The 24,122-nt window shown below is 42.3% G+C and overlaps 1 protein-coding gene across 2 annotated transcripts; it reads right to left on the minus strand.

Annotated features, from left to right (window-relative positions):
• Positions 1–2,653: 2,653 nt before the first annotated feature.
• On the minus strand, positions 2,654–22,993 carry LOC306961355 (uncharacterized protein). 2 transcript variants are annotated; one of them, XM_079554062.1, is made up of 10 exons: positions 22,396–22,993; positions 19,634–19,759; positions 19,213–19,474; positions 16,022–16,308; positions 15,340–15,836; positions 15,073–15,256; positions 10,068–10,190; positions 9,118–9,263; positions 7,557–7,857; positions 2,654–3,124 (listed from the first exon to the last, which is right to left on the minus strand). In XM_079554062.1, exons 2-10 carry the CDS (start codon positions 19,746–19,748, stop codon positions 2,775–2,777), a joined length of 2,265 nt encoding a protein of 754 aa, XP_079410188.1. In that variant the 5' UTR covers positions 19,749–19,759; positions 22,396–22,993; the 3' UTR covers positions 2,654–2,774. The 2 variants fall into 2 exon arrangements, with proteins under 2 accessions (XP_079410188.1, XP_079410189.1); XM_079554063.1 differs by lacking the exons at positions 19,634–19,759; positions 22,396–22,993 and having other exon boundaries at positions 19,170–19,308.
• Positions 22,994–24,122: the final 1,129 nt, after the last annotated feature.

Raw genomic sequence — 24,122 nt, forward strand, 5'->3', positions numbered from 1 at the left:
TGAACCTTCAGTCGTTACAAATCCAATACAAAAGTGAAGTTGCAGACAGGATTCTCTCAATGTTGTGCATTTTCTTTGACTGGGGATGGGTGAGCATGGATTCCTTGGTTTAACTTGGTGATTTTTTTGGAATATTTATGAGTTTAATTGTTAAATCAATCATGACTTTAATGCACAAGAACTCAGCTAACCGTTCAAGACTTTATGAAATCTCTGCAACAGACCTTTGAAAATGTTTAAGATTGTTATTTGTGAGCCATTTTCATTTTGGGGGAAGAATTTGACTTGAAATGCCGAACATTTAGGAAGTTTCAAAGTCAGATGCTAGATTTGCTGCATCGCTCAGACTTTCTTTTACATCTACATTTGAACATAATCCTTTTAGTGCTGTTGTGTATTATTTGTGTTCGTGTACTGGTGGTGTTGTGTATTATTTGTGTATAATTGTGTACGGTTTGGACGGAATTTCTCTGTGCAGAACATCACAGGAATAGTGGGTCAATAGTCAATCTTTAGCGGGGGAACAAGAATCAGAAGTACAAAATCACACTTCCTCTTTCCCGCTGGCAGATCCTTTCGTGCAGGAAAAAGCACAGAAAGAAGTTGAAAGTGAACATTGTAAACTGATGAAGTACTCAGCACCGTACAGTTAGAAGTAAAGTGAATTCAAGTGACTTTAACATATGCAGATTCCCTTCATATTCAGAGACAAAGGAATGGACGAGGACTGTCCAATAGGGCTGCACTATATATATACACTACACACATCTCACAATGATTACTCAATTTACAACAGTTTGAACACAAAATGTAACTTGTAAATTAAGGCAAATATGTTTGCTTTTGTCTAGCAATGGTCAAAAACATTCTTAAAGGCCCTATACCTGTTTTTTACGATATATTGTAATAATATTATAATGTAAGATTAGACATTTGTGCGCTGAAAGCCTTTTTATGAATGGTGAACGAGCAGCTGCACGTGCTGTAGATGAAATGTAGCAATATAACAGTTTGAACAAGACTTCTTCACATTATTGCAGGACACATCACCTTTACGCTGCATGGCCCTTGAACGCAGCATCTGTACCAACTGTGAATGCGGACGTAAACACCGTCTCAGTCTGAGCATGTCGAATTAACTCACGTGAACAGCTGCTGGCGGGGCAGTGAGAGCTAGAAACGAGTCGGACCAGCAACTACCTCCAACTTTCACAGTTTGAAAAACAGGATCATTCAGACAGTGAGGCTTTAAAGGCCCCACACATGGTTTTGGTTTTCTTTACAAACAATTAAAACGATTGTTAGTTTTTTTTGGGTTGTCTTGATCCCCATGAGCTCAGTCAACCTGTCGCTTTTCCTCCCGGGATCCATCAAGTTTTGTTCCTAACTTTCCTGACAGGCCAATTCTTAAGCACAACTGTAACAGAAACGCTAGAAAACAAGCCTGAACATTTATGAAATGAAAATAAATGCTTTCTAGAAAGATGCACAACAGTTTAGTCATATTCTGGACGAGGACAAACTACTAAACACTTTTACACTACTCTTGATACACTGTACCTAACAACATTTATTACAATGTAGTGTGCTCTGTTACAACTTGTAATGACTCGTACCTATGGGGTAGATACACAATGGAATAATGTGTATTCGTAATTAGGGATGTACCGATCCGATATTCAGTATCGGTATCGGTAGCCGATCAGGCTTTTTTAGAGTATCGGATTGGATCGGATTTGATGACTGGACGGGTCCGATACAAGACGGCCGTGAATCTGCGGTCCTGAATCTGCAGCGGCTCCAGTCTGCAGGTTTACCGCACCACCGCACTTCGAGGGTTTATCACACTCGCTAAGCTAGGACACTGAATTTATTTATTTGATTTGATTTATTCTTATTATTGTGTCTTTCACATAAGTGCTCAGCTCTCGTGGGCTTACAAGACACATTTCAAAACAGAATTAAAACACATGCTTCTGAAAAACTTTCTAATCATGTCATCAAATTTTTTTCCATCTTTTTTTGGGGGGGTATTCAACTCATTTTGTAACTTTTTTGTAATGTTTTTAAATCAATTTTTTGTCATTTTTTTTGTCATTTCTTGTCCTTTTTTTGGTCATTTTTTGGTCACATTTTTTGTCATTTTTTGTCAGAGTTTTCTCACTTTTTTGTCACATCTTCATTGTTTTCGTCTCAGTTTTGTTGCTATTTTCACAGCTTTTTTCCAGAAGCTTTTGGACTGGGGTAAAGCCAAACTGGAGAAAATGTGCTCGGTTCAGGTGGGAGTTAAGGGGTTAAAATTCAAAGCTAAAGCCAAAACGTCTTCCATGTTTATGAAAAAAATACAACTGGTAAAACTAGTGGTAAAACTGGTAATATCCATAGGCGCAAACCAAAACAAAACTAAACAAAACGCTAACCCTAATCCTCGGGGTCTTATGTCCTATTACATCATGTACCTCTTAAGTACTAATACACATGATTCCATTGTCGATGTAGCACATAGGTACAAGTTATTACAGATTGTTACAGAGCACATTACATTGTACTAAATTATGTTAGGTACAATGCATCATGGTAGTGTAAAATAGTGTTACCAAATCAGGTATATGGACTTTTGTATTGTATTGGTCGGTGAAGGCCACAAACAAAGTTATTGAGAGATGATCTGTTTTGCTCCTATAGTGCAGCCCTACTGCCCAACAGACGAACCAGTGTAAAGCCGCAGATACGCACGTCCTCTCCGCTCTCAGGAGATCTTTTCACCAAAGCTGTTATGTCGGGTTCATATCAGGGGACGGAGGACGCTGAGAAAGAGCCAGTCTGGTGTTCCCCACAAACGCCAAGAGTTCGTCGGCCGTCTCCATGCGCCCGTTCAAATAGTCCTGGTCCGCTAAGCACATGTTGATGGGGGAGTTGTGGTCGGTGTAGAAGTCGTCGAACACAGGCTCGTCCGGCTCCTCGGGCTCGTCCTTCGGCTGGAGGCCCAGGTGCTTGCGGCGGTGCAGTCTCAAGCTCTGGGAGCGAGTGAAGCCCATCCCACAGAGGTCGCACATGTAGGGCCGCTCTCCGGTGTGCAGCCTCACGTGGTTCTTCAGGCTGGACGCTCGGGTGAAGTTCTTACCTAGGCACGAGAGCAGAGATGGTCAAAGGGAGTGGTTTTCTGATACATTCCCACATGCCTTTGTTTGTTCTGTCTCTGGACATCTCTGAGCACCGATCTAGACATCCCCCCCGGGGCAGGGCTTTGGACCAGAAATGGGCGACGCGTTTCAATTTTCAAGTTGTTTTAGTTATGTAAATAAAGTGATGAATAATGCTGTATGTGTGGAATGGATGATCACAAAATGACAGAAAAATGATGTTATTTGTCTCCTTTAATTGTTTTATTTGACAATACGTCACCAAATCGCAAAAAGCCACAATCTATCGCCAACTTATCGTCGTCACAATGTAAAATATGTCAATGAAATCACTGTGCTCATTCATTGGACTGACATTTACTCATTTTAGCCTCATGCTGGTCCTGCTTCTGACCACATTCATCCACATAAATAAGATAAGTACAAAGCGAGATTTACATTTATTTGCTAAACTGCAACTTTCATGAAAGTCTGTCACTTTTGGACATTTAGAACGCAATAATTCCATTTAGAACTAAGTACTTTTTTTCCCCGCAACCCTTGAACACCTCAGCCTCTCCTTTGGTGCTGCTTTGCTTTGTGAGGAAAAAAAAACGAGGGAAAAGAGCTGACAGCTCCTGTAGATGTTGGATTATTAAACGGACATTTCAGGAGGATTTCAGCTGCATCAGAGCAGGTCGGTCACATGTTTGTCAGTAAACCATCTTTTGTAAACTTCTGTCGGTTAGCCACAAACTGTTGCTGCGTTTTCTGCTTTTAACATCTCTTTAGCATCTCTTGCTCACATGTTTGTGTTTACATGGTACGGTTGGGGGGCATGTGGGGGTGAGGCGTGTGCTGTGAGGTGAGGGCATAGGTCTGTTATAATAAACGGGTGAGGGAGGTTTGAGGTGCTGTGCTGGTCTCCTGCTGTGTGCGAGTGTGGCGCACATGGTGGCGCATCTAGAGGCTCTTATTGATAATGCATCGGTGCCGGACCGGCAAAACAGGATCACTTAGAGCAGCTTTAAGAAGCAAAAACATGTGGTTCAAATAGGACTGAATCCTTGAAGGTAGTGAATGTGCTTACTTATATGTATGTACCATAGAAATAATCCTAACATATGCGGACCGTTAGCAAGTCTGGGAGACTTTTCAGAGTCACCTGTTCAATGTATTTCTACATTAGCCATTGGCATTAGCCACCAAACATAGCAAATTATGAACTATCCAGATGTTTTGTTGTCAACCCATCGATTACATTTGGGTAAAAGCCTTGTTAGAAATCATTAATGAATGCACCACCCTTTGGATATCTTACTTTAGACACAAATGAGCGTATAAAAGTGTCTCTGAGCTTAATGCTCACTCAAATTCATATAAGCTGCTTTTTGTGGGTTGGATACACATCCACCCCACAGTTTCACCCACAGCCTCCCAGGTGACCCTCTCAGAATTGGATGAAAGCTTTTTTTCTTGAGTTCCTTTTTTTTTCTTTTTTTTAAGCAATTTACAAAACAGGGTGTTGTAACCACCTTTGCTGCGTTTGTGTGCATGTTTAAAGAGCTCTAACTCAGCAATGGAAACATGTGTAGGGCTACAGTGTAGTCTGTGCAATGTCTACTAACAATATGTCCAGGAACAATCATCAAAAGTGTGCTAGATTGTAAACGTTTGGATTTATAGGCTGCTAAAAATGGCAATTTTTGAATTTCATTCAGGGGCTGTACAAAAGAAGTGTATTGAGTGATCATCTTCATATTCTAGGTTTTAGTTTATTAGGATATAACTTTGCTGCAGTAGAAGCAGGATGTCGATCTGATGAAGGGTCTTTGAGTTATAGCTTCACAAAGATGGTCCTTCTCAGAAAAGCTAAAAAATGTCTAGTCTGTGCAGGATTTTACCAGGTAGTCACTACTGAGGCCCAGATAGAAGCCATATCAGTCAGTCTGTAGCCAGGAAATGTTATCTATCTGAAATGGCTGGTCTTGGAGGTTTTCTGGGGACCAGGATTTTTTTTTTATCTCTTTCTTGTTTCATGAAGTTTATAAATACCTCCTTTTCTTCATCATTTATTTGCATTATGCTGCCAATGTACCAGAGAGTGTGATAAACACAGGCAACATATCCTCCAGGCTGGTACTGATCATGGTCAGCTTCAGGTTCTGCTTGAGAAAGTACATACACATCCGGTTGTCAGATACTCTTCGCACTTTCATTTTACCATTGGAGAGTGGAATAAACGAATGAAGCGAGCGTGTGCCAACAACAGTCTTCTTTGCAGCTGTAAAACGTTGCTTGGATACTGTCCTTGGTGAGATAGAAGAGATGTACTCCTTTGATATTTGCACTTGCCCATTTGTACATGTCCTTGGCAGAGAGAATGTGATTCTCAAGAGCTGCAGTAGTAGACCAGTGTTGGTGCCATTTCACCATGTTCTTTGAGCTGTGGATATACCTATGAAGACCCACCATACTGGCAGACGGAACAGGCTCTAGAAGGAGTTTAAAAGTACTCTCAAGAAAAATGTATGCAAAACTAAAATGTTAAGTTCATATTTGTCTGTGTCCATAAATATGAATGTTTTGTTGTTATAAACCTTGTCTTTTTTATTTTGATAGTAGATTTATAGTTATAAATGCACAAGCTTTTGCAAAAAAAACTAGTAGCATTCACAACATTTTTAACCATGAAGCCATTTGAGATAGATAACATTTTCTGGCTACAGACTGACTGATATGGCTTCTATCTGGGCCTCAGTAGTGACTACCTGGTCAAATCCTGCACAGACTGGAGGGTCATTTTTGAGTTTTTTCCTGAGTAGGACCATCTTTGTGAAGCTATAACTCAAAGACCCTTTATCAGATTGACATCCTGCTTCTACTGCAGCAAGGTTATATCCTAATAAAGTTTAAAAAAAAAGAAGATGATCACTCAAAACACTTCTTTTGTAGGGGAAGAAATCCAAAAATCAAACATTGCCATTTCTAGCAGCCTATAAATCCCAAAGTTTACAATCTACCACATTTGTGATGATTGTTCCTGGACATATTGTTAGTAGACATGGCACATACCACACTGAAGCCCTACAGATGTTTCCATTGCTGAGTTAGAGCTCTTTAAAAGTGCACACAAATGCAAAATGCACCTGCGAGCAGAAAAGGTTACAACTCCCTGTTTTGTAAATTGTTTAAAAAATATATAATAAATCCCTTTGCATGTGTTCATTACACATATGGAGGAACAATAATAAAATCATCAAAGTCTGAGAGGGTCACCTGGGAAGATACTGAGAATTTGGGTGATTTGGGATGGAATGACCCAAATGCCATGTAAAGGACAAAGCATACCTCCAATTACATTAGTATGTATTTCCCTATTAATTTGTATATCTGGTCCGGGAGCCGTCGCCTAACAAATGTGCACATTTGTAGAAACGGGCTCAGATAGCTAAAGGCATTTCTGTGATTTCCATGAGTCAAACTGCTATGGAACTTTACCTCCAACTATGTCACTTTCTGTCACTTGTCCTGTTCACTTTAATGAAATGCAATAATGAAATGCTATAATGAATTAAGCTGGTAAATGTTATCCGGCACAGTGTTATAAAACTAGAAAAGAAGCCGTTATAAAGTTAAGTGAAAAAGGTGAAAATTAATTAACGTTACACTTCATACCACTCCTTTTTGACCATGTAAAAGAGAGTACACTGACATTTCTGCAAATATTTCATCATATCCATTTATGGGACACTGAAGTAATGATACTCTGCTGCAATATAAAGTAGTCTGTGTACAGCTTGTGTAACAGTGTGATTTCAATGTCCCATCAAAGTATCTCAACACACAATCAACAATGTGAAAACTAAAAGCGAGTACACCCCTCTGTGAAAATGATGTTCACTGAGGGATGAACTCACATTTAGTACCACCACTTTTGGCATTATTGAGATACTTTAATGGGGCATTATAATCACACTGTTACACAGGCCATGCTTAGACTACTTTAAAATGTGTTGTTACTTCAGTGTCGTCCCATGAAAAGATACTCTGAAATATTTGCAGTACGGTTGGGGTGTACTGACATTTGTGAGATTCCGTATTTAATCAAACATGCTCATGTGGAGGCTCTGCAGAATCTATATAACTAATAAATCACAGAGAAAAGGTTCATCTTACCGCTGTGATGCCTTGACTTAGTCTTTAGAATGGAAGCAGAACTTTGGGTGAATGGAGCAGCAAGGTGACGGGTGGACAGATGTTTTAGTTTGCATTATTTTGAGTATCGATATAGGCCCTATCATTATTTTTTTAAAGGATGTTATGCTATGTAATGAAGAGTAGTCTTTACACCTGAATGAAATCTTGTTTTTTTTAAATAAGACTGCGTTTATCTGTGCGGGCCGAGACACCACCACACTCTGGCCTCCTCACCACAGTCGGGACAGTCGAACTTCTCTCCGCTGTGGATCTTCTCGTGCTCACGGAGACGCCCAGACTGGTTGAAGGCTCGTGGGCAGACCTTGCACAGGTAGGGCCTCTCCCCCGTGTGGGTGAGCCGGTGGCGGTTCATGGCGCCGGAGTGGGCGAAGCTCTTGCCGCAGTCGGGGCAGGCGAACGGCCGCTCCCCCGTGTGGATCTTGAGGTGGCCCGTGAGCTGGCCCCTCTGGGTGAACTGTTTGCCGCAGTAGGAGCAGCAGTAGGGTTTCTCTCCGGAGTGGATACGCATGTGCACCTGGAGGGCGGACATCTTGTTTTAGTCTTTGAGCCACACAGGTTTGTACTTTTAGGCAAAGGTGGGTATTCGGAGAAGATACTACAGAGTACTCAGTAACTGCGTAAAACACTGATTTATATTTTATTCATTACATACTCCAACAAACAAAACATAATATGTAAAAAAAAAAGCTTGATATTTCAAATGAACACATTATAAAAAACAGATAAAAGAAACAATTCTTCAGATACATTACAATACAAACTTAAGCTCTTTTTACATGTCAACATGAAGCTTTTGTCACATGTTTCCTCACAGTGGAAGTAAGCAACTGTTCATACAGCACAGTTCACCTACACTGCTCACATCGCAGTACATGGCTTCACTCAGTACTTGTAATGTTTCATTACAAGTACATTACTCAGTACTTGTAATGTTTCGATTACACTGGTACTCTTTAGTGGTGGAGGGAAGACAAAGCCAGGAGGAACACTGGACTCTGGCTGATCTTTGAAGGAGTTTATGAAAGTCCCAAAGACGAGAGAAGACAAGTGGCAAACTCTAAAGGTAAGCGAAGGGGGCAGATGCTAGTGCTAGTGATGCTAGTGGTTGGTAGATTGAGATGACTTGTGTCATTTTGTTTGATATGCCTGTTTTCTCTGTCCTGTTGACGTCACGTTAGGTACTGGCTCTGCTCACTTTGGCCCAAGGGGACACAGCGCCACAATGGGACCTGGTCAGCCCTATTCAACAGGCTGGCACCAAGTCGAAATGTAACTAATCAAAGGTCCATGGGCATCATGCCATGCAGGCGGAGACCGTGGAAACTATAGGTGTATTCATATGTAATCATTACTTCAAGTAGAAGTAAAATGTTTTACAACATATGTACAACCCATATTTGTACATTTTCCAACTACACACTTGAGTGAATGTAACAGATTACTGCCCACCTAACATAATGTTGTGCAATATGAACTACATTTATCATTAACATGATGCTCATTCATGGAGCAGCCACTTTGTATTTAAAAATGATTAAATCAAAATTCTGATTGTTTCATTACTTCCTTAAATCATGTTCTGTTCAGTCAGTTTTGTTCATTGTGATTAGTTTTTATCAATAAAAACATCAGAACATAAAGTCATAGTTTTAGTCACTTGTAAACTACTTTTTATTTTTTTCATTTTAGTCAGAAACAAAAAACCTATGGTGAAATATATTATTGGAGCATATTAAAGGACAGGCTTGTCTCTGAAGTGGACGTGCATATGCACCTGTAAGGCGGACATCTTGTGGCAGTCACGTCCGCACAGACCGCAGCAGAACTGTCCTTTGGTCGGGTCATCCTCCCCCTCCACCGTCTGTGAGGGGGCAGCGGGTTTCTGCACTCGCTTCACTCTGGACGGCTTCTCCATGGATACTGAGGAGAGGAAGGGTATTTATTATTATTATTATTCAGCTGTAACAAATGTAGCTAGTTTTAACCAATTCTGATATCAAAACTGCATTTAAAGACGAACTAAACACTAAACCAACTTGCATCTGTTAAAAACAGTGTGATGTTTTTAGAATATTGTCTACTTTTCCCAGGACCATTTTGTGATCTTAATGTGAACTAATGTAATTAGCAGTTGTGTGCACTGTTCAAGCCCGTGTGTGCGCCACTGCTCAAGGCAAACCGCCAACTACAGCTTGGATATTTTCGCAGTGGAAATCCAAAATGTAAAAGTGGCATCCTACATCATGACCGCACAGCGACCTGATCAGCAGCTCCTTTATACCCACACCCTGCCACACATGGAGTTGGAGTAGGAAGTGTGAGCATTCAGCAGTATATCCAGTCAACGTGATTAGCACTTACTGCAGCGTGGAGAAGCTAACTCACATTTAGCAAACAAATTAGGAAACACTTTTATGGAAAAGGAAATTAGCTCATTATTCATTTGTAACACACTTTTACTTAATACCTTTTGTTAACTATATTAGCTTCTCGACAATTAGCTTTTTCATGGCAGGTCCTCCAGTCTACATTCTAGTAAATAATAGTAAATAAAAGGAGCAAACTAATTTGATTATTAAATGTTTTTTAAATTGTTTATTCCATGCTCTGTGGGGTTTCTCTCTATGGCTCATAAAGCAACTCACTTTACTTCAAGATAGTAAACTACTCAATCAAACCAGATTAAATTCTTTAGCACATATTTAGCCTGGTGTCCTCACTTACAGTTTATAGGCTGATCTTGCTCTTCTTTCACTCGAACCTTCAGTTTTCGTTTCTTCGGAGGTTTTCTGACCACTTCACGCAAGGTGTCCCGCAGGGTCTGCTCCTCCCTTCTGGACTCTTCTTCTGTGGGAAAACCAGCACAATAGGTTGGGTTAGAATCCTGGAACTGCTGGCATCACCACATTTATTTCCAAACAGATTAAACATGTTTGTTTGTTTGTTTGTATACGTTATTGTCCCCGTAGGGAAATTTGTCCTCTGCTCCTTACAGGTTGCCTCAGTGGCATCGAAGGATGAGTTAAATGCAATGGTCGACAGCAGTGCCGCGCCCGGGGACCCCTTTCCATGATGTGGAGCCAGGCTGATGGTCAGAATCATCTGGCTGGAGGATTCACCTATTGCACATGTTTTTAGTGGTAAGGGAAACTGGAGTACCCGGAGGAAACCTACGCAGACACGGGGAGAACATGCAAACTCCACACAGAAAGGCCCCGTGCTGGTGGGAATCGAACCCGGCACCTTCTAGCTGTGAAGCGGAGGCGCTAACCGCTGCGCTACCGTGCCGCCCGAGTAGATCTTGGAATAAATATAGTATCGGTTCTAAATATCCAATACTAAACCAATACCCGTTTTGACTCTCACCATTTAAAAAACAAAACTTTAAGTGAATCAAAGTGAATATGGACATGGTGTACTTCGAGCTTAAAGCCACACTGTGTTAACCTGGCTAACACCAGGCTGCTGTGTGCGCTCGAATTATTTCGAACTGCACAACAGCCTGGGGACCATGGCCAAATCTCCGGTGGATTTGGGAACCAATCACAGAGCGAGGAGGGACGGCAAGACGATGACGCGCTATTCGATATATGGAAGCTTGTAGTTTATTTACGGATAATTTAAAAAAAAGTTTATTTACGGATCCAACATGACAGCAGCAGACACGATGGTATTTTTTGATCAAGCTTTAGACCTTGTTCTAAATAATTTAGCTCAAAAGTTTACAGCGGGTACGTCATACGTCATCTCATACGATGATATGATTGGCTGGGGCTACGTGCAGACGCATGAGACTTTTTTTTTTTTTTTTTCGTATCGCCCAATAAACGACTATGGACGATCGTAAACCACACCTCTCCTACGAGAAAATGAATTGGTGGTCCCCAGACTAAATATCACTTGTGATTTTAGTCTGGTGTTAGCCAGGCTAACACTGTGTAGCATTTTAGCCAATAAATAAAAATGAAATACAAGCACTTATTTTATGACAGATATTTTCATCATTGAAAAAAATCCTCATAAATGTACAAACAAACATTCATGAGAATCACCTCTCCGAAGACATGACTGTAAACTTTACTGGAAGTAAAGTTTACGTCTGCAGCTCGTCTCCATGGAGATGTGACTAAAGGCAGTAGAATTTGAGATTTACACAGGTTAGATCCTCATCCAAATCCATTCTTTTATTACCCGCTGCAGTAATAGCATTTTCTGTGTTGAGCTGGTCATTAGGTGCATGTTTTGTTTTGCCTGCAACAGTATAGTCCAAAATGCTACGCAGTGTACCTTTAAAGCTCTGAACCTGGAGATTTCAGATGCCGAGTTAGTTTTCAGGAGTTTTAACCTCTACAGACATATTGTTGATTGTAGCTGGCAGTAGCAACTAGCTGATAACTAAACAGAAACTATGATTGGTTCTCCTATATATTAATATTATATAAAATAATATAAACCTAAACTAAACTAAATATAGTATTGGTCAGAATGCCTCTGTGTTTGTATTTTAGATCATGAAATGCTGTGAAAGAATAAGTGACATAACATATATATATAATACATAAGTTACATCAGATCAATGTATGTTTTGAATTGTTTATATTAAATCATATAGCCAGGATATTTAGTGAATAAAGGTCCAATGATCCTTGTTCAATGATTTTCTATTACGCTTATTAAGCATAATATCTCATTTCTACTTCTCTGACTTTATTGATACAAAATATTATTGTTACAAAAGAGGACCGCACACTTTTTCACTAATAACAAGCTACGAGAGGTCGACCGATATGGGTTGTTCTAAGGGCGATGCCGATATGCACGGCTCATATGTTTAACCACTGTTTTTGGTGGTTAGGTGATTCAGTCATAGTTTCTGTCCCAGCTTTGCTTCGTTGCCATTAGCATACTGTTACTAGCCGCGGAATTTTGCGCAGCTATCAAAAATACAATTGTGGGACGTCAAAACTAGCTCAGCGATTGGATTGTGCTTTAAAATGAGCATGTCCATATTGACTGAGGTTTAGTGAAACTTGTGTTTAACAAACTGCCCCTGAATGACTCATTTTAAAGCCACGACTTTGCTCTTTCCAATGCAAAAAACAGGAAGTCTCTATGACTTTTGGTCCCGGAGATATCGGCTATCGATGCAAGATCGGCCTGTAGCAGATATTGTAAAATCCTCAAATATTGGCCCAATATATCGGCCAGTCCAATATACACTGCTCACAAAAACTTAGGGCACGCTCAAAAAACACAATGTAACTCCAATGCAATCAAATTTCTGGGATATCAGACTGTCCAGTTAGGAAGCCACGCTTATTGTGAATCAATTTCACTTGGTGTTGTGGAAATTAAACAGATAACAGGTGGAAATGAGCGGCAATTAGCAAGATCACTCCAAAAGAGGAATGGTTTTGCAGGTGGTGACCACAGACCATTTCCCTGTCTTCATCCTTTGTACCGTATTTTTGGAACACTTTTGCATTTGTCCAGTGTTCTCACCACTAGAGGTATCATGAGGAGCATCTACAACCCACAGAAGTTGCTCAGGGAGTGATGCTCATCCAAAACGGCACGTCCATTCGTGCTGTGGCAAGAAGGTTTGCTGTGTCTCCCAGCGCAGTGTCCAGAGCATGGAGGAGATACCAGGAGACAGGCCAGTACACCAGGAGACCTGGGGGGGCCGACCGAGGTCAACAACCCAGCAGCAGGACCGCTATCTGCTCATTTGTGCATGGAGAAACAGGAGAAGCACTGCCCGAGCCCTACAAAATGACCTCCAGAGGGCCACAAATGTGCATGTTGGTCCTCAAACGGTCAGAAACCGACTCCATGAGGGTGGTATGAGGGGGGTATGAGGGCGTTGGGCCGGTGCTTACTGCCCAACACCGTGCAGCCCGATTGGCATTTGCCCGAGAACACAGCGATTGGCAGATTGGCCAATGGTGCCCTGTGCTCTTCACGGATGAGAGCAGGTTCACCCTGAGCACATGTGACAGACGTGACAGAGTCTTGAGACGCCTTGGAGAACGTTCTGCTGCTGCAACATCACCAGCATGACCGGTTTGGTGGTGGGTCAGTGATGGTCTGGGGAGGCATTTCATTGGAGGGCCGCACAGCCCTCCATGTGCTAGCTAGAGGTTCCCTGACTGGCATTGGGGACCGGGATGAGATCCTCAGACCTATTGTAAGACCATATGCTGGTGCTGTGGGCCCTGGGTTCCTTCTGATGCCTGATAATGCCAGGCCACATGTGGCAAGAGTGTGTCAGCAGGTCCTGCATGATGAAGGTATTAATGTTCTGGACTGGCCTGCCCATTCCCCAGACCTAAATCCAATAGAGCACATCTGGGACATCATGTCTCGGTCCATCCATCAACGCCACGTGGCACCACAGACTGGCCAGGAGCTGACTGATGCTCTAATCCAGGTCTGGGAGGAGATCCCTCAGGAGGACATCCGTGGTCTCATCAGGAGCATGCCCAGGCGTTGTAGGGAGTGCATTCAGGCACGTGGAGGCCACACACACTACTGAGGATGATACAGACTCGTTTGGAGGAATTTCTACAGAATTTGGATCAACCAGTGACCTGATTTGTCACTTTGATTTTGACTATAATTTTGGATCCAGACCTCCAGGGGCTGAGAATTTGATTTCCATTTATCATTCTTATGTTATTTTGTTCTCAACACATTGCCCTACACTATGAATAAAGATTTTCATCCGAAAAATCAAATTGATTGACATTTAGGATGTGTTTTTAGAGTAAGCCCTAAGTTTTTGTGAGCAGTGTATATCAGTCGACCTCTACAGGCTACATTTAAGAAAGTCCCTTGGTTTCTGTACATAATAAAAACCCTGTATCGGTATTGGAAGCAAAAAAGCAGGATCGGTGCATCTGAAGTCATGAGTCCCAGACTTGTCCCTGGAATTTCACTTCACTGGTGATTAGTATGACAGGAATGATCCCATCAGACTAAGTTCCCATGACCAATGGAGATAATATATCTTCTAGCATTATAGGGCTGTAGTCGGTCTATTCAACTGGTGGCCTGGGGGCTAGATCCAGGCCCACTGCCAATTTTCCATAAGAGACACACCCACAAATGCTACTGTGACTGCCATGGCTACCACAGCTACTGTTAACAGCATACTGTTGAGCAGGCTCCACTAAACACATAATTATTACAGAGAATTCCTGTTACCTGTACAGTGCTTCCATTTAGCCTTTAGAGTAGAGCCAGAACTCAGCTGTGGGAGCTAAAGTATGTCCTTTTGTTTATGCTTATTAAGTAGCCATGTGCTCCGGATGTGCGCTTAGAGTCAGGCCTTCAAAAGTAATACAATAGCTGGAAAGGCTTTTAGACGACAATAAGCTTAAACAACACTGTCACAGTGAGAGCTATAAACAGCTGCTGCAGTGGTTTTTAAAGCAGACTTAAATGCTGGAATATGTTTCAAACATTTATGTTTAAGACCAATTCTATTTCAGCAATGATGGTAATGAATTTCTCAGTTTGTGCTAGTTGGGGGCTTGCCAAATGACCGGCCCAGTGGACAATGCCATCCAAAAAATCTGGCCCAATAAAAAACTGAATTTAATAGCCCTGGTCTATACAGTGCCTCTGGAAGTACTCACACCCCTATAATTTTCATTCTAAATTGGATTCAATTTAATCCGGCTGTTGGACAGAACAACACATAAACTGCATTAAGTTATTGAGTTACCACCAAGAGACTGCTCCTCCTCTTCCTCCTTCACCACCACCACTTTGAGAGGACTGGGGCTGTGGTTCATCTGCTCCTCAGGGGGGGCCAGCTCATCTCCACCCTGGGGGCCTGGGTCACACTGAGGAGGGGGACCCGCTGCTGCAGTGGAGGGGCCCTCAGGAACCTTTGCACTGTCGGACGCCTGGACAGATATTGCAGACACAGATTACAGACTGACAGAGCAGATGGACACACAATGCATATACGGACACTGTTAGACCTCACCTGGCCAGCAGGGGCAGACTGGTCTTCTTCTTCTGCAGTCTGACTCCACAGAATCCGATTAGATGCAGTCTGATTGGTAGTAGCACCTCCAGGCGCTGACCCGCGACCTGAATTGCGGCCTGAATTTTGCCTTGTCCCTTGTCTCGTGCCCTGGCCTGTCCCCTGTCTCGTGCCCTGGCCAGTCCCCTGACCCTGCTCCTGCTCCGGTTTGCGGTGGCAAGTCCGGATGTGGTTGCGAAGGGTCTGGGCCAGTTTGAAATGTCTGCCGCACTCTTTGCACTCGTGGGGCCGCTCATCCGAATGGATGTGACTGTGTCTGCGCAGCTCTCCTGGGGTGACGAAGGACTTGTCACAGTGGGTACATTTGTAGGGCCGGTCCCCCGTGTGGGTGCGCATGTGGGTGGTCAGGGTCCATTGCTGAGAGAAGGTCTTCCCACAGTCGGCGCAGTGGTAAGGGGTGATGCCCGTGTGCAGCCGCTCGTGTCTCACCAGGGTGCCTGCCAGGGCGAGAGAAGGGCAGGTTATGGGGAAGTACAGGAACATGTGCTCTTACTAGTTAAAACATCCGTTTTGTCTTAGCCTTTTAAATTTACACCAACTATCAGGGGACAGAGATTTGACATTGTTTCATAGCTCATCCTGTTCAACCCTAAATAACAGTTACAGAGAGCGCGGCCTGTACCTGCCAGAGCGAAGGCCTTGTCACAGAAGGAGCACTGGTAGGGCCTCTCCCCAGTGTGGGTTCTCTGGTGGTCTCGCAGCTCGGCCGCGGAGTTGCAGCTCTTTTCACACTGGTCGCAGGGGAACTTCTTGCGGATGAAGCCCTCCACCACATGCGCGTGCATGGCCTCCAGGTGGCTCTTGAGGTGCCAGTGCCTGGAGAAGCTCTTGACGCACAAGCGACAGCTGTAGGGCCGTTCTCCCGTGTGGGTGCGCTCGTGCAGCTTCATCTCCCCCTGACTCGCAAACCTACACATGGACAATCGCAAACGTAAGAAATCCCAGTGCCTGTCCATCAAGGCCAAATTAGTGCCAGTGCAGACTTCTACTAGGTGACAGAATTCTGGAGGTTCTTAGCTTTCAAATGAGGTATGGCATTAATGAGGTATGGCATTAAGTTGTTACTGTAGTGTCTTCAGACTAATTCTTATTTTGTCTAATTTATTATAAATGAACTGCTAAAGATGCTAACTGCTAATTGCATCTCCCAAATCCTTGGTTCAAATGGTGAAATTACCGTATACATTTTTTTTTTTTTTATTATTAGAGAAGGAAACCTTTAGAGTGTTCGTGTTCAGAGCCTAATTTCTACAACAACTATAGAAGTTCACTTCACTCCAGATCAAGGATAATCAGGACTAAAGACCTAAATATTGTCTATATTGGGAGTGAACTTGTAACTAGAAAAAAACTTCGGAACTACTGAAACACCAAACACCTCTAATTAAAATGAATGCAAGTCTAAAACTGCAGATGACTCTGTGCATCACCCGGAGGAGCCCAAGTAGGGCTGGGGTACACGGACCACCATTTGAGATCCACTGCACTAAACTGTCGGGGACTTTGTACATGTTTCGTGAGATACGTGAGAACATTTACTGACCACTAGACCGTCTCTCTTTGTGTGTTCATGATGGAGAAACCACAGAAACATTAGAAATATCCAGAAATCAATATGACACATAGAGACATACGGCTGCAGTGAATGAGCCAGTCTCTAGGTAATAATAACCAAGTTCGAGACATTTTTTGTCTGAAATTGAGAACGAGTGTGTCAAAATATCTGAGATGCAAAAAGGAGCAGTCACTCCATTGGAATATAATGGCATACATATGAGCACATGTTACAGCAAAGATCTTATTGACCTTTATGATAACCCATACTACAATTGTCTGTCAAGTGCCAGCTATTTCTGCAGACCAATTTTTTGACCGTCCCATAAAAACCCTCTTTTTCTGTAGGGGGCGCTATAGCATGGACCAGCACTGTTGTCATCGATAGGGATTCATTCTCATCCAGTTTAGAGAAGATACAATTTCTCAATCTGACAAGGCATGTGCAAATGATAAAAGATAATCTTGTCATCGTGGTGACATTTAGCCTGGTCACGCCCACATTTGTGTTGGTTTTATTGTGTACAATATACCTGCAACATTTCTTACAAATCGTCCAAACTGCAATTTTCAAAGTATAGGTAGGTGGCGCTGCACTGTGTGAAATGAAGACCTGCTATTGAGTGTGTTCTGTTCAGTTTGTAGTAGTGCATTAGTGACTCAAATATGAGCTCAATAGATCATTGCATGTTTGAATTATACTTGAAAATATGCTTTTGGAGAGATATTCGCATTGGCCACGCCCACATCTTAGAAAATATGACATGACTGTAATATATTTTTGGGTTTCCTTTATTGTGTAGTTTTTTTCTGTTCAGTTAGGGGTAGTACATTTGTGACAGAAATGGGAGCTCAATATTTCAATGCATGTTGGAATTCTAAATGATAATGTGCCATGTTTGAGACATTTACCTTGGCCACGCCCACATCTTATAAAATATGATATGACTGTCACGTATTTTTTTGTTTGATAAAGTGTTTAGAATATACTGGCAACATTGAACAAAAATCCCCCAAACTGCAGCTTTCAAGGTATAGGTTTTGTTCAGTCCTGGGTAGTGCATTGATGACTTAAATGTGAGTCATCAATGCCTGTGAGCGTGCCTGTGACCACCTAAATGTCTCCACCAAAACGGGTGAGTTTTCAGCAACGTTTAGCGTTTAAAATGCCATCGTTGACGGAGAAAAATTGAAGGGAAAAAAAAAACAATAGCCGGATTTTCATGAAACAAGCAGCGTTTTGCAGCTTGTGATTCAGAGAATGTATTTATGGAGTTGAAGAGGGAGAAGGAGTGAGAGAGCGCCAAGCCTGTTTATTTGAGAATGATTAAAAACTACGGATGTTTTTCTGACAACTCCAGAAAATGCCTCTTTGCATTTTGTTGATGATGGCCATGGTGTTTCACAGCAGATTTAGAAGTATAATTTAGATGAAAAATAGTACATAGGCTATACATAAAATATCAAAACTGCAAATCGAATCAGAATATCTGTCAGAAGAAAAAAAAAAAAAAACGCAATTATTACTTTTTTGTCAAAATCGAGCCCTAACTCTTCTTGTGTCATATTCTGTGCCCGTAGTCAGTGTTAAACACAATGGCCGCTGGCTGCTCTGCTTTATGACCACGACACTGGGGGCCGCCATTGCTGTAGTACCTCCATATCGCCACTAGGCCCCCATTGAAAAGCATTGGAGTTTAGACACCTTAAAAACAACTTCAACGCCTGGTTTCAATTTTTTCAACACTAGACTAGACTAGATATTCCTCCTGAGATAACGCTGGGTTAGTCACAATTTATGAAACCAGGCTGGTTTTCGCAAGAAGAATTTTTGAAATCTCGTACTTAACGAGGGTCGGACTGTTAGCATTGGAGCAGCGCGAGCTACACGTCACGCAAGGGCCGAGTCTACGGTGAAGATCCCGCCCTGATGCCCTTTTTAGGAACATGCTTCGGCAGAGCTGGGGAGGGGGAGTCTGTAAATCCGCCATGATTTCCCCCTCGACCGTGGTCATTATGGTAAACGGGGAGGAGTGAGCAGAAGACGTCCATTATTTTTTACAGTCTATGGTTAAACATTACCAAAATATGTCAAATCAGGGAAAACTATGTCATACTTGAAGCAAATCCTGACTAAAATAATATTAACTGTGCTCCTGTGAAATGGGTAATCTGCACTTTAGCACGATATGAGGTCAATATAAAGAAGTCAGTACCAGAATGACTTGGGGTCATTGACAGTAAGACGTGAGCCCAGACCTCTTGTCACAGAAGCTGCAGGCGAAGGGCCTCTCTCCAGTGTGCAGCCTCTCGTGCACCATCATCAGGCCCTTCTCCGTGAAGTGTTTGCCACAGTAGGAGCAGGGGAAGGGCCTCTCGCCGGAGTGCGTGCGTAGGTGCCGCTGCAGTTTGGATGCGTACTGGAAATCTTTCCCACACACCGAGCAGATGTGGTCGGACCCGGCCCGCTCATCCTCCCCCTGGACTAACAACGAGTCAGGAGCGGCCGGACTGCCGTCTTCTGTGAAAGGACAACAATACAAGTCATTAGCGCAACACAATCAACCAATCAATCATTTTGCAAACTTGATTTGAGATTTTTGTGTGATTACAATTAATAATCAAATATTGATGTGTCTAGTGAGCGATTCAAAGTATAGAAAGTGTAGAAAGAGCCTACTGTGATCAGAGAAATCCATTTCTTCTCCATCCGAGTTGATCAAGCCCCCGATGTTCAGCTCGTCCTCCCCCAAGGCTAAAGCAGGGCCGCGCTCGTCAGGGTTTTCAGAACCCATCTCTCCACCGGCTGAAAGAAGCACATGTCACTATTCTGAATAAATATCATGCCAACGGTTTGTATTCTTGTTGTATGATGTTCATTTTGTCTTTTATAACGTTGCATTCCTTAAGTGTTCACAAAGTTTACAAATCAAGGACTTTTGGAAACTTGCATCTGTGTCCACACACTCTTGTTTGGTGTGTGTGGTTACAATTCAGCGTGGCCTGTTTACATGCATGAGGCTAGGGCTGAGTATTGTACCAGCACTTTAACGATACTTGGTTCACGATACCTGAACAATAGTTTTCTGATATTTATACGAAAATACTTGTTGTCTAGAACTAGAAAATAGAACAATAATGTGTGGAAGATCTGCAAATGTACAATCCTGGGTTCATCGCCAATGCTGAGAAATGAGTTAAAAATGGGGAATAATTTAGGGGAAAATTGGGAATTATATTAGGTAAAAAATAGGGGGAAATTGGAAAAAATGGAGGGAACTAGGGAAAGTATTAGTAATAAAAAAATGTGTAAAAATGGGGCAAGTATTGGGAGGACAAAAAATATTTGGACCAACAGCAAAACTTGGTACAGCTTTCGATAATTTCATTTTTTCATTACAATAACCTACATTTTTTTCTACAGGAGTTTTCATTACAGTATTTGAAGGGCAGGCTCCTGGTGGATTCAAAAGGCATTGCAACTACAATTGGACTTAACCTGATAACCTGTTTGTTTTCTTGAATGTTTAGCTAACTGAGTTGTTGTGAGGTTCAATCTGATTCCTACTGCAACGTTCCCAACACATTCATTACATCCAGTTCTCCAGAGGGATGAGTTTATCAGCATGTTTCACAGCTTTTCAGAGAGCAACACTGTCATGTCATGGTAACGTAAACAACATCGAGCTGCTAGTTCACCATCAAGGCTTTGTGCTTTGGATGTCACAGTAATTACATCAACTTCCTCTTCAGTAAAAGACAGAAAAACAGCGTATTTCTGGGAACAATAATAATTGTACTGTACAAGTTGTACAGTACAAGTTTGTGATTTTTAAGATATGATAGGAAGTACTACAGAACAAAGCCTTACTGTCATACGCTTATAAAAAGGTCTTTCATTTGATTGTTTATTGGATTATTTTCTGTCTTAGTATCTTGAACTTCAATTGTTGTCATGACAGACTTAAAGGAATAGTTCACCATTGTTAAAATACTGAGATATGTTCTTACCTGAGCTTAGACGAGTTGATGTGTACCTGTCTGGTCTTTGTGTGTGCACTCAGTCACGCAAAAAGACCAAATACGTTGTTAGCATTTGGCCTCTTCCAATGTATTCCTATAGCTCCAAACGGGGTGAAGTTAAAGGAATAGGCCACCGTTTTTACATACGGATATATGTTCTTACCTTAGCTTAGTACCTGTCTGGTCTTCACGCGTGCCTTCTATCATGTAAACACAGCACAGACGGCGTTAGCGTTTAGCCTCTCTTCTCCAATATAACTCCAAACGAGGTCAAGGTAGAAGCTACCAAGCTCTTCCACGTTTTCCCTACTTAAATATGATTACGTGAAGTGTTACACTACAAAGTATAATTACACAAAATTATAAACACTAACGCCGTCTGTGCTGTGTTTACGTGATAGAAGGCCCGCATAAAGACCAGACAGGTACAAATGAACTCATCAAAGCTAAGGTAAGAACATATCTCAGTATGTAAAAACGGTGGCCTGTTCCTTTAAAAGCGACCAAGCTCTTCCACAGGCACGCACACAGATCAGGTACACATCAACTTGTCTAAGCTCAGGTAAGAAGATATCACAGTATGGAAAAACTATTCCTTTCATTAGATGGCTGAAACAGCTTATCGATAATTAAAATAATTGACAACTATTTTAGTGTCTTCAATAAAGGTGGACAATAATCGATGAATTGTTTCCGGGTTCACACAGACTCAAAAAAAGAGCAAAAACAATATTAAAATGTAATCTTGCTTTGTTTTTAAATGGAAAAAAAAATGCTTTGCTTAAAATAAGGGTATGTAGAGTGTTTTGTAAATAGATGTTTATTAAATTTACAAATTGTGTCTCAGGACGGCTGTCTGACAAAGCCTGCAAAACAAAACATTTATTTAAAGCTTACTCCATCAACATGTCAATTCAAGCTTCATGTGGGAAAACGCTTGAAAACAAAAATGTATACGCCTTTCAAGGCCAAGCTATTAATTGTAAAAAATAATCTAAGTGCAGACCTAGGGATGTACTGCCTCAAAGGGCTTCTTCAAACTGACAGCATCTATGGCTAAAAGACAACAAAACAAAAAGAAAAACACAAGCAGGAGGGCTTTTAAGTACAATCTGACCGTGGGATATAACAGTGATGGCTGTAGAACACACACACACACACACACACACACACACACACACACTGATGTCTTCCTCTGTGCTCACTCACACATTCACTGCTGCTGCCTGAGGGCCCTGATGTCCTGCTCAAGGACACCACAGCAGCACAAAGGGACACGTCTCAGTGAGCGCATAATGGAGGCAGAAAAGCGTCAGAAATCACGGTTAGCCAGTAGCACCGTGGCTAGGTCCCATCTTTATTAGCTGGGACTGGGTTGGATTTCTGACAGTGACAGTATCAGCCAGCGCCAGTACGAACCTGTTGGGTGTAGGTTTCAGGTGGAGCAGCTCTTTCTCATGGTCTCACGGCTGCAGCGGTGCGGTCCGAGCCCTGCAGCCGAGAACTGGTGCCTGGTCCCCGGGGCGGGCAGGAGCAGCTGGACCCGTCCGCTCGGAGGTCTCGACTCTCTCAATTAGCCTGCTAGCCGCACGGGCATGGCTCTGTGCTCGTTAGTTGGAGTTAGCCGTTAGCCCGCCGCTAGCCCCAAAGCTAATTACACACCAACAGACACGGACAGAGGCCGGGGGACTGGGAGCCCGTGATCCCGGAGTGATGAGCCCAGAGTGGCCGCTGGGGTGTGTGTGTGAGTGTGTGTGTGTGTGGGAGCTAGCTGCCGCTCAGACAATGGGCTCGGCTCGGACCAACCTCAGCACTGACCTCTTCAGGCGCAGCAGCGACACGCCACGTCGAGCAGGTTAAAGAAAAAACATTGCGATCCACAAGATTGTTTAAAGCTGGTCCTGTCCCTGCAATGACCCCCCCTGCAGATGTAGATACAAGCGGACAGGGACAGGTAGACAACCGATAACCTCTGCGACTGTAGGGCCAATCTGGTGGTAAAGCTAGCGGAAATAATTCTACTTCCGGTTGACTGTAGCAATATACAAAATAATGTTCGTTGGAATAAATCTACTTCCGGTGTGATTTAGGACAAAATAAAAGAGATTTGTGCTTTTTATTTTTCACCTCAGAACACCTACCTGAACCGAGCACATATTCACCAGTTTGGCTTTACCCAAATTTAAAAAAAAAGAAAGAAACGAAAACGTGCTGGAAAAGCGACAAAACACAAAGCAATGAAAACGTGACTAAAAAGTGATGAGAAAGGAACAAAAATGCAACAAAGAAATATCAGTGTAAAGCCCCAGAACGACAAAACTGATCACAACTTTTTTGTTTCGTAGTCCCCTCGTTTTTGTTACATTTTTTGTTGTATTTTCATCTCTTTTTGTCTTATTTCCAAAGGATTTTTGTAGTTTTTTGTTGCTTTCTTCATCGCTTATGTTTTCGTTTTCGTCATGTTTTTGGCACTTTTGTTTCATTTTACGTCCATTTCCTTGCTTTTTGACACTTTCTTCAAGAAGCTTTTAGGTAAAGCCAAACTGGACAAAACGGTGAGAGTGTAGTGTAAATGTAGAGACTCATGGCCCGAACTTTATTACAGCAAAATTATTATCAATAATAGTCACAATATCAACCTATTGTGCATGTTTTTGGGTGATAGGGGAAACCGGAGCATCGGGAGGAAACCTATCCAGACACGGGGAAGAAACACGCAAATTCCACACACAAAGGCCCACACAACTAACTGCGGTCACCAGACTCACCTGTACCTGTAGTGCCTTTTTAAACCAGTAATAGTGCATCTTTAGGGTTTGGCCCGCGCTCACAAAGAGCTGTTTACAAGTGTACATGTGCAGCAGCAGCGCAACATAATGCGGAAGGGAAGAAAGAAATAATATAGGAAATAATGTCTAATATGAGTCCCGTTGTCAAATCTGTTCACTCCACCTTTCTTTGCATTTTACTGCATTTTAAAGGAATAGGCCACCGTTTTTACATGCTGAGATATGTTCTTACCCAACCTTAGCCGAGTTAATATATACCCGTCTGGTCTTTGTCCGTGCGCTCTGTCACGCAAACGGAGCACATACGCAGCCTCTCCCACATGTCATAAGGTTAGGTAAGAACATATCTCAATATGT

The sequence above is a fragment of the Gobius niger genome, assembly GCF_951799975.1.
Source record: "Gobius niger genome assembly, chromosome: 3".
Classification (NCBI taxonomy): Eukaryota; Metazoa; Chordata; class Actinopteri; order Gobiiformes; family Gobiidae; genus Gobius; species Gobius niger.